The following is an 11,268-nucleotide window of genomic DNA, read 5'->3' on the forward strand; positions in this document are numbered from 1 at the left end:
ATATATATACAGTGTAAATATAATATGTATAATTGTATATGTATATTTTTTTTTTTGTTGGAACTAAGCTGGAAAAATAAATATGAAGGTCAATTTAGTCAGTGGTTCCCAACCAGGGTTATGTGTACTCTTTGGGGTATATGCGAGCATATAACAGAGGGTACATGGAAAAGTTTCCCAGGTGTGTAAAAACTTAAATAAATAAAAATATGACTGAGATATGGGGGGAAAATGCAGAAAATGCAAACAGAATCACGAAATTGACATAAAATGGAATCCTGTATAAAACGCGGAATTTCACAGAATTTTCTTATTTGGGGTATTTGATGTATTTAATACAATGTAATTTGGATGCTGCTGCTTCCTGCACCTGCCATTACCTAGTTTATTTATTCAATTACTTATTCACTTTCTAGGCATTGTATTTATCTTTAAATTGAATTTGAGTTTAAAAAAAATAAATGCCTGAGAATTAAATGTTCTAGGGGGTAAAAGAAATTATTTTTCATTTAATAATCAGCTGTTGTAATTATAGTTTTGGAGAATCATCATCACGTTTAGAGGGGGTACTAGTGGTATGACAAAATGGCCCAGGGGGTACACAAGTCTAAAAAAGGTTGGGAACCACTGAATTAAGTGATAAAACATGAGGTAAAGTTCTCTTTTTGCCTTTTAAATGTATTTATTTATTGGGCCATTTATATATTTCTGCTTTTATTTTCAATTATATCAGTTTTTGTCCTCCATACCTTTTGAACAGTTAAACATAAAAACAAAATGTTCTCTGACTTCAACAATGTCTGCAGATTTCACAAAGAGGCAAAGCTGCTCAAAATTATCTCGTGGCCATGAAAAATAAAAAATATAAATATATATCTATCACTGGATGGGCACGGTATGGTTTAACTTTGTGAAAAGTGTACAATTTATATTTCTGACAATAAGCTGTGAAAATATATTGGCTAAAGTTTTCTAATATTTACATATGTTCTTTTATTTTAGGCAAATGCTGCTGTACTCTCAGGAGGTGGGTGAAGACTGCACATCAAACGAAGAGGATCTTTTCATTCTGTGAGTCCTTGATGTTTTGTTTCTGCAGTGTTTGAGTCTTTGTGATCCACTGGTTTTATAGGATTTATCTACTGATGCGTTCCTTTTTAATGCTGTTTTTGTTCTTTCAGGTTCTTCATGGAGCTGAATAATCGCATCTTTCAGATCCTCTCGGAGGTGGCGGCGAGCGCTGACCCCACCCTCACGGCCGATCACGTGAGGGCCATGGGGCTGGACCCCCAGGGCGACCGCTCCTTCCTGCTGGACCTGTTGGACGTGTACGGCATCGATGTGGCGCTCGTCATAGACAACCTGTGCTGCTCCTGAGCCCACTAAACCCCTGGGGACACATGGACGCCAGTGGATTATTTGTACCTGCGAGGCCCACAAACATTAGGAAGCTGAAAACACTGCCTCCATCGTGGGACGTCCTCTGTGCTCCACTGTTTTCACGCTGGGTGTCTCTTCTCCTCGTCTCCTTTGACCCGTGGAGACGGCTCACTGTGGTTGATGTGAACACCTGACCTGGTACTCGTGGTCCCAGCGGCCGATCCACGCCTGGATATCAGAGCAGCTGATGGCCGCTGCCGTGTCTTGATGTTTTTGTGTTTGTGATTCTGGCTGCAGCACTGGCTCAGACCTCTTCACGGCCAGGATGACTGGACTTGGCTGCACTCGTGACCTCACAGTCCCTGACGCTCTCACTGWCCTGCAGCTCGGGTGAAGGAGAATCCTATCTGAAAAGGTTTAACCACTGGGAATAATTATTCAAACACCTTCTCTTAGAAGTTAAACAGACTCTTTTTTTTTGTTGTTGTTGAATCTACTTCTAAAAGTTGTTACGAGAAAGTTTTGTTTGCTTTTCAAAATGGAAATGACAGTAGCTGGAAGTTGAGTCTTTTTCACGCATAAATAAAATACAAAGCACTCTTTGAAGGGATGCATCTCGCCCGCTGCCTTTCATGTCACTACGTTCTGCAGAATCACATGCTGCATCACTCGGTGTCACACAATAATTTTCCTCTCAGCTATTATCACACCAAACCTTTGCACCGTTTCTCTCAAATTAACCAAATTGTAGCCATTTGAGTGTGTGAGTTTTTTTTAAGGTCGGTTAGCTTTGGTAGCCATCGTCTAAAATTGAAAAGTTTTACTAAAATTAATGATTCTTTACATATTTTGCTAATAAACAGACAAAGTTGACTCCATATATTGTATAAAAGGCAAAATATTTAACAAAGATGCCATCTATTAGCTCTCAGTATGTGTTTGGRATCAGTCTCAGCTACTATAACACYAAGTTTTAGCTCAATGACTGCTTCTGTCGCAGCGATGTCAGTTGATGTGGCTGCGGTGGCCATCTTTAATCAAAAGCTACTCGTTTACAAAGTTAAAAATATATATCCAGTGGTTTATAAGAGATGTTGGGATMAGACAGGCCTTCCAGCGGTGCATAATAAGAATAAATACATAAATATCTTTATTGTTGCTTTCATCATTGTCATTGAGAGGAGAGAGAAAAAAGCACTATAATTGGGAGGGGTCATTTCTATGGAGCTAAAKAGAAAACTACTTTAAGCTTTATGCACTTTGAACACAGGTCTCATGTGCTCTTGTCTGTGTCGGTCTGAGAAAATGGCCGATGTGTTCAGATAGAATTTTTTATCTCGTTGCTTCACTTGTTTTTTTTTCTTCAAATGATGGATATTTCGGTGAATATGTTCCACTTCTTGTGAATGCTGCACCGGTTCGTTGTTTCTCCTCGTGCACACGTCCGGCTCTGCTGTTTTCTACATTTATCCTTTGAACCGAGAGGAACTGTGGTGAAAAGATAAATATGTTTGTAGCTGATCGACTCACAAAGGTCATGTTTGTTGGATGAAAGGTAGCTGTCCTGCTGATAGCTGAGAGAAAAAAMAGCTTTAACTCCTGTTTGGTCCGATTCACTGGAAAGAGGTTTTCACGCTGGTCCCATTCAGCTCGTTTCTGCGTTAGGTTTGGATCAAATGTGTCCAAGATTTTCAAATCACACTGATAATTTGTTCCATGTTGGAACACAAGAGGATTGTTTTTTTTTTTTTGTCAAAATTTGAATCTTTTTAAATTCTGTTTGTGGATTTACATTTTCAAATAGAATCGTATTCTAAACATGCTCATTTCTGGTGTGGGTACCTTTTTTTATAATGATTTATCACCCTCTGAGTTACTTCTAAGAAAAAAAAAGAATAAAATGCACTGTTATATATGAAAGGAAAGGGGCAGTTAAGCTTTATTTTTAATATGGGGCCTTAAAATGTGACATTTTGAAACCTATAGCAAAATAGTTTGTCTATCTTTTTGTATGTTGGCATTATCTGCTGAAAGACTGTTTGCACTTGTGCGTAACCTTACTGAGTGTTCACTCTGCTTTCTCTTAACTTGTTTGCTTTCAAAGTGGAATGTACACAGCGCACACGCCACTGTATAAATGCCTTCTTGGAAATGTCCACAGTTGTGTACCAGCATCAGCTAACAATTACTGTACAGTCTGAATGTCAAAGGAAAAAGTGCTGCGCGCACGCAGCGTCACCTCCGAGTCGTGTAATTGTTTCCTTTTTTTTGCCCGATTGTAGTAAAAGTTGAGAGTAATCACAGAATGTAAGTCTCCACCTCTGTGTGTGAAACAGAGGCGTCGGTTATGTACACAAAACTCAACAGCATGAGCAACTGTCAGTTCCACTGTACTGCCTTTGTAAAACAATAAAACACTGATACTGTTCAAGTGTTATCTCACACTGCGCAGTTTCTGCACAGCCACCTTTACTAAATATACACACAGCTTCACTCTTAGTTTTCTAAAACACAACTTTTGTGTGATGTTTTATCACCTCAGGTCCTCTGCAAATATCTGATCCAACGTGGGTGAAAAAAAATCAATTTGTAGATAATTCTGTTTAACATTCTCTAGTTGTTAGGTGAATCATACACAAAACACCAGAATAAAGTAAATAAGTAAAAGTAGAAAATGACTGATAAAAATGAATTTCACTAATAAGAAAAGTGATACAACTGCTCACAATAATCAGGAAATAAAAAGTTATTTCACACACTCTAAGGCAGGGTTATTCAACTGAATTGCTCCAGGGGCCACAGTTACTGCAGGTCAACAGCTCAGGGGCCGAACACCCAGCAGTTAAAGACGTTATGTAAATAAACCAAGTATTACAAAGATGTGTTACCTTTGAAATAGTTTTTTTTTGCTGCATTTAATGAATATGAGGTGTAAAAACCACGTCTTCTGGTTCTGCGGAACTGCTGCTGCTCAATGAAGAGAGAAACTCTGAAACAGGCTGGTTGAACAGCAAGAATCTTTTTTTTTTTGCAGTCCAGGAGATTACAGCCAAAAACCAAATTGTGGCCTCCAAGCCAAAGGATTCACCAAATAAGAAAGATGAAGAACGAAGGCGAAGGACAGGGGCGTACAAGGCTCTTTATAGTGTAGTCCAACAGATGCACCATAAATTTTGTCACGGTRTACCTTAAGCATTCCTCTTYCTAAAATGGTAATATGTGCCGAGCTCTGAAGCTGGAGACTAAGAGACGTAACAAATCTGTGCATTCCTGAGAAGAGGCCCCCACTCTTAGACACTACAAATACAACAAACAGAACCCTATAAAAGTTGTGATAATTAAACAATATCAAAAACAAAAAGAACACATTCTCTCTTATTTACACAAATATTATTTTGACATCTCTGATTTGTCAGATTTTTAAACCTATTTTATTTTCACTTTCATAGTTTTATATTAAACTGTTTGTAGTTTTAACTGTCTTGGATATTCATAGAAATGGGTTTTACCAGATTGCAGCCGAGATTCTGGTGTTTCTGTAGATACCAAACATGTCCATGTTTAACTATGAGAACTTAAAGTAGAAAACTGGAGGTTTGGGCTTAAGAGATGAATGAACCAATTGGCGGGCCAAACTTTGGTCACTCGTGGGCTGGATGTGGCCCACTGGCCGCCAGTTGAATAGCCAACAACATGATCAACATGATTTAGACCACAATGGAAATAAGCTTTATGGTTTAGTGTGTTATCCATTTATGTTAATGTTACTGTATTTTATATGCAGTGCCATTTATATAATAAATAAAATGAATGAATTAGTTTATCTGCAAATAAAAAAAAGTTAATTTTGAGATAAGTTACCCTTTAACCAAGTTGTGTCGACTGGTTTCACTAAACTGAGAAAAAATGAGTTCAAATCAAATTCTATTCATCTCCAAACAGATCCAACACATAACCAATGAATTTACATACAGTACTTTAAGAGATGCCAACTAAGAACAACTTGTCTAAATAAACCAGATTGTCTTCACCATTGATCTCCTCTCTATCCACCACCTACAGCAGGATGGAGGTGACAGGAAGCAGAACAGCTGCCTGGAGAGGACAGGAAAGACCCCGACTAACAAGTGGTCCAGGCTTAGTTACAGAGAAATAAAAATGGTAGAAATAATAATAATAATCATGGGGAGTGAGGAAATGTTGTCAGTTTGCCTCCAGAAGTAAAACTTAGCTCAGAAAACCCAAACCTGAGCAAAAAGTGAAGTCTCAGAGCAGACAGGCCTCAGACAGAAACAGGAAGTTGGGGTCCACAAGACTGGTCCATTCTTTTTATTGTAACATGACCTGAGACAACTTCTGTTGTAAATAAAAAAATAAATAAATTGAATTATATTTTTAAAAAATCACACAAGTACCAGGTGATATTTAACTGGACATACTGCATTTATTTATTTATTAAACATCTGAACAAGTGACAACAGCTGTAACTCATTTAGTAAACTCAGTCTGTATTTAAAAAAGACATTAAGATGGGTTAAAAAACTCAAAAGGTCCTTGTGTATGTAGGTAACGTAATCTGCTTTGAGCTGGTTAAAATATCTCCAACTCTTTTATTCTCTGTAAACAGGATGTAAATGAAACTGATCGACAACATTTAAAAACATGAAAAAAAATCAGTTTTCAAAGTTCATTTATGATCTTTTGATACGAGATGTTTCTTTTAAAGTTAGTTTTAATCCTTTTACTGGTTCAGTTTTTTTTCCATCACTGTGGCTGTGAGAGGAGCTGCTCTCTGCGCTCTGCACTGATGAAGAAGCGTAGTTTCCGCGGCAAAAGTCTGATCTCCACCGGCATGGCYTCGTACTCCTCGTTGTCGATATTGTAGAAGCCGGAGGCGCCCTGCAGGAGCGAGGGGGGAAAAAAACAAATGACCCGTTGCGTGACAAAAACTCCAACACTGACTYATAAAAAAACTAAAACAAAACTGGTCTAATTTACGATGTAGTAAATTTAAATCTGCAGTCATTTAAACCAATTCTCACCTCTGGCACCTTTACTCGACAAGCACTAGCTTCCAGTTTAGTGGAATTTTCTGTGAATACTGTTGGGTCCTTTTGTTTTTTATTTCTGAAACGAGAAATATGGAGAGAAACACGTTTTAGATGAAAGTCTGAGTGACAGGAGACCGGCGAAGGCTGCGGGTACTGACCCGACAGAGAYGAAGTCGCCCACGGTGAAGTCATTCGGCTCGGCGCAGATCATCAGAGAGTCATTTACCCGCTACACATTCAGGAAAGGAGACACAGGAAATAGAGGCGTAGATGAGTTAACATGCGCCGTGGTTTATCAAGAGAAGCTGGTAGATTTTTAAAATGTTTCCCACTGACCCTCTCTACTGGGTTTCTGTTGTGTGTTTGGATGTAGAACTCTACTGTCGACAGCTGCTGCTCCTCCCACTTCTCTGGCTCTTCCACTTTTGGAGGCTCTGAGCAAAAGCAAATTTAAAAAAAAAATATATAATAAAATAAAACTCAGTGTTATGTTGCAGTCCTGAGACTTAAATACGAGTTTCTTATTTTATTACCTTTAGCCTTCCAGTAGTTCTTCAGTCTGCGAATGATGCGGTAGATCAGGTTGGGCCTGGGGGCCTTCTGAGAGGGCGGGTCAGGAGGCCGGGGCGTGGGGGTTAAATAAGAAACAGAAACATCTCGGACCACAGGCCACTCCTAAAAAAAGAATCAAAAAAATTCATTTAATCATATTTGTGTATACAAATAAATATAAGAGCATTTGATCTAAATCCAGAACTTTACCCTCAGAGTGTGAAACCAGTGAGCTGCGCTGCTCTTCAATGGTCCAAGGTACCAATATCTGTTTGGACAAGACATTAAAGTAATTTTATTGTTTATTATGAATCATGTATTAATCAGTCTGACCATCTGGCTCATTTTACTTGCTAATCTTTGCCGCCACATCTCTAAAAGCACCCCAACGCAATCCGACCAGAGCGAAAACAGGCTGCTCCTTCTCTCCCTGCAAAACATGCAAATACACTTAACATAACACAAACAACTCGTGACCAAGTGTTATAGCTTGTATCAGTCATTTTTCCTGCAAAATAACTTAGTTTTTATTGTTTTAAAATATAAAAATATGTACAATCTATTAAATAAACAAACTCTGATGGAAGTCGCACACTGTAATGGTTTTGTGAATGAGAAGAAGTGTTTCTTACTTTGATTTGGAGCACATCCAGTGGTACAGTTTCTCCTTTCAAAATGGACAGCGTGGCTGACGTAATGTCTCTAAAAATATCACAGAATTTAAAACAAAAAACAATAAAATACATACGTGAGTTATATAAAATAACAGCAGTAGTCTATCAGGGTACTTACTTCACTTTGTTGTCACAGAGTAAATGAAGACTTGGACTCAGGGAATTATTRGCACCAAGTGGAATAAATCCGATCGGTGTATTACTGAAGCTCTCCTATTGTTGAAAAAATACACTTAAAATTAATTTCCCACTTATTACTTGCTGCCAATTAGTATAGAGCATGATAATGAAATACTTGATCGGGCCTCCGCAGTAAACCTGTGATGACTTCCTGCAACGTGCCGTCCCCTCCAGCTACAATCAGCATGTCTGTTTGTTCCATCAGCTCTATCAGTTTTTTTGCCTGGCCTTCGTAGTCAGTCTGTAGAGGAAAGTGTAACAAATGTATTATCTCGTGTTTGGTGACCCTTTCTCTAAGCTACTGAAAATGAAAACATAGCATTTAAAAAACAACTGATGATACCTTGACTACTGTAATCTCYACTCCAGCCAGGTGTAAAATAGGAGCAGCATTCTTTTCAAATAAATTATTGGCTTTCCTGGAGAAATAAAAATAAAAACAGGAAAGTAAAATATTTGAAGAGTAAGCCGACTGTTATGAGTTTTTTTATTCGTGCCTTCTTACCCATTGGATGCTGCAGGGTTCAAAATTACAGTTGCTTTTTTCAGCTGCTCCTGAGGTGCTATTAACTGACGTCCAAATTCCTACCGAGGGGGGAAAAATGGTTTGAAGCACATTAACATAAGAAAATGTCATTGTAATTGTATTTACACATGTTTATTAAAAGGAAAATAAGTGATTCTTTACCCTGGCCAACTGGCAAGCCTCTCTGCGCACAACACTGTCACTAAAAAAAGAAAGWAATTTTTATTTATTTATATTTATATACAACATTTAGGACAAAGAACAAACATAACTACATATAGTGAAAATCTAAAGCTCAGGAACCCACCAGTGTTTACCATAGAACCAGTATCCCCCGTAGGAAAGGACGCAGACAGCAAATGTAGATTTCTTCCAGTGATTTCGAAGAGTTCGAAACACTTTTACAACACGAGCCATGATTATTAAACAATAAACTCTTCTACTTTTGGTGGGGTGTTAAATTTACAACGGTCCACACGACTGAAAATCACGAAAAACAGATGTTTACCACAGCGGTCATTATGGATTGATTTGCTGCATGTACGTAGTGGTGTAACATTAAAATAGTACCGAGTCCGACAAAAACAAGGCGGAACCGAAGTAAGAGCGCGTGATACGTAAACATGTTATCGCACACCCGCACACTATTAGTTTTGTTTAAACTAAATAAACACATACGTTTTTTACACATTAATTTTAAGTTTGTCTACATTATTTCCTAAGTTAAACAAACTAYCCTAGTAAACTACAATTCCCATCAAACCAAAGGTGAACTTCCATGACAGTCGGAGGACCCCGCCTGAACGTTTTACCAAGAAACAAAAAACAAGTTAAAATATCCGTTTGATTTAGTAAGTGAGCATACAGTTTAAATTAAAAGTGTATTTGTTTAGCAAACCTGACCAAGACAACACTGTATTTTTCATATAGTATTTAATATTTTATATTTCACTCCGGCAGAAACCCTAAAGCCTGCTGTCCTAAATTTTCCGAGTGTATCATGGCGGCGCCGATGGCGGTAAATTCAGGTAACAATGTTTATTTTAATAAGTAGTTTTATTGCAACTTTTTCTAATGTATGATGATAATTAATATAGAATTTTAAGGTCATTAAGTGTTAAATGTAATTGAAAGGTAGCTGTTTTTACGTATTTTATCCGCATTTACGGCTGACTCAAGCTCGGGCATGGGGCTGATGGCTACTTCTTTAGCCTAACCATTGATTGCCCAAAYGTTTGAATAGCATGTAATTGAGTGTACACATAGGCAATTACTATATCCCATTTCACTAATAAAATATAGAAAAACACACAGAGAAATTTATTATATGTATACATTAGTTATATTGTTGTGTTAGTCTGTTGGTGTGTTTACTTTTTTGGAAATAAAATTGAAACTCCCTTGTTTGTGTTCAGACTTATACGATTTTCTGATTTAATTTTGTAATACTGGTCCTTACTGAGACTTGTACTTTTTCATTTGGTTAATTTGTATTAACTAATATAGTAACATTTGTGACCATAATAATGTAAATCAGCAAATTGTTTGGATTATAACGGAATTAGTCCTCTGAAGTATTAATGACTGTCACAGACATTTACAATTTGTTTCTGCATTTAATTAGCTGTGTTATCGGGTAAAAGGTTATTTATCATTAATGCATGTTGTCTCATGAGTAGTAGTAGCAGCACGTCACGTTCAAAATCGTCTGAATATCTAAACAGAGCAAGACAAAAATGCTTGAAAKGCAGCTTGTAGTCATGCCACTTTAAAAACAAATGTTCAATTAAACATTTYGTCAAGCTTAGTGTGATGAACCTCTTTTCTGACTTAGGAGCCAGTCTGTGGGGACCACTTAAAGAACTATGGGAGACAGTCGACGCAGCAGTGCTGAAGAGACAACCAGAGACTGTCCACCTTTTGGATCTGCAACTGAAGAAACACAAACCACACTTTCTCTCACTCTTTAAGAACCCGGTGAGAAAATTTGCGTACTTCCCAGCTTTTTTGCTTCGTTCATGAACGTTCATGATATTTTTCTTCTCATCTTGTGCAATCCTTTTAGCCAAAGAGTGCAGAGCAGAGAGAGAAAGTACGCAAAGCCAGCACAGAAGGCATCGCAATTCAAGGCCAACAGGGTTCACGTCTTCTTCCAGAACAACTCCTGACGGAGGCCTTTATTCTCAGTGATCTTTTTGACATTGGGGAGTTGGCAGCTTTGGAGCTTCTTTTGGCAGGTGAAGTGAAAAATCTTGCAAACAAACACGATTTAAGAGGATTTTTTTTTTTTTTATACTCTTTATTTAACATTTTTCTTTATTACAATGGAACATACAACACACAGAACTCGGGGCGCTGATTTACAGTTGAGTAAAAGAAAACATTATAAGATGTTGCACATAGTTACGCTTCCTTGTTCTTATATGTTAGCCATTTAGACCAGCGTTTGTAGTACACATGACCTTTTATATGTAAAAGGTATGTCAGTTTCTCCATAGTGTGGATCTCTTCCACAGCTTCCCTCCAATGAACCTGCTGGGGGGGGAGATTCTTTAGCCAAAACCGTGTAATAGCTTTTTTACTTGCAATTGATAAAATTTTAAAAAGGTATTCATCTTCTTTTTGAAACACTTCTCCATTTATCAGCCCCAGCATAAAGATTCTGGGGTCTTTGGGGATGGCATACCCCAAAATTGTCCCAATAGTCCGGCAGATTACATCCCAATACGATGTCAATTTAGGGCAGGACCAAAATACATGTGAGTGATTGACATTCTGGTGGCCACATTGTCTCCAACATTTCTGCACTTCTCCTCTATATTTACTAGTAATTTCAGGCGTAATAAAGTATCTAATTAAGCACTTCCATCCAAATTCCTTCCATCTCTTAGAGCTGGTAGTTGTC

General features: G+C 37.8%; 3 protein-coding genes across 3 annotated transcripts in view; 2 read left to right on the forward strand and 1 right to left on the reverse strand.

The window, feature by feature from the left end:
* Nucleotides 1-3,811, forward strand: part of dennd11 (DENN domain containing 11) — a 9,446-nt gene extending 5,635 nt beyond the window's left edge. Inside the window, exons 8-9 of the mRNA XM_014034531.1 lie at nucleotides 1,003-1,071; nucleotides 1,182-3,811. Coding sequence (XP_013889985.1) covers nucleotides 1,003-1,071; nucleotides 1,182-1,377 — 265 coding nt within the window. The 3' untranslated portion in view covers nucleotides 1,378-3,811. The remainder of the gene's footprint in view (nucleotides 1-1,002; nucleotides 1,072-1,181) is intronic.
* A 1,988-nt stretch (nucleotides 3,812-5,799) lies between these two features.
* Nucleotides 5,800-8,922, reverse strand: agk (acylglycerol kinase). The gene is made up of 14 exons (XM_014034553.1): nucleotides 8,671-8,922; nucleotides 8,526-8,565; nucleotides 8,343-8,422; nucleotides 8,181-8,256; nucleotides 7,953-8,078; nucleotides 7,776-7,870; nucleotides 7,616-7,685; nucleotides 7,334-7,413; nucleotides 7,194-7,251; nucleotides 6,965-7,106; nucleotides 6,768-6,865; nucleotides 6,590-6,660; nucleotides 6,423-6,507; nucleotides 5,800-6,279 (listed from the first exon to the last, which is right to left on the reverse strand). Exons 1-14 carry the CDS (start codon nucleotides 8,778-8,780, stop codon nucleotides 6,145-6,147), a joined length of 1,266 nt encoding a protein of 421 aa, XP_013890007.1. The 5' UTR covers nucleotides 8,781-8,922; the 3' UTR covers nucleotides 5,800-6,144.
* Nucleotides 8,923-9,333: 411 nt separating this feature from the next.
* Nucleotides 9,334-11,268, forward strand: part of nup205 (nucleoporin 205) — a gene marked incomplete in the record, with an annotated part of 21,112 nt that continues 19,177 nt past the window's right edge. Inside the window, 3 exon segments of the mRNA XM_014034564.1 lie at nucleotides 9,334-9,391; nucleotides 10,198-10,340; nucleotides 10,429-10,600. Coding sequence (XP_013890018.1) covers nucleotides 9,364-9,391; nucleotides 10,198-10,340; nucleotides 10,429-10,600 — 343 coding nt within the window.

This window comes from Austrofundulus limnaeus, unplaced genomic scaffold (assembly GCF_001266775.1).
Source record: "Austrofundulus limnaeus strain Quisiro unplaced genomic scaffold, Austrofundulus_limnaeus-1.0 Scaffold7, whole genome shotgun sequence".
In the NCBI taxonomy this organism is placed as follows: domain Eukaryota; kingdom Metazoa; phylum Chordata; class Actinopteri; order Cyprinodontiformes; family Rivulidae; genus Austrofundulus; species Austrofundulus limnaeus.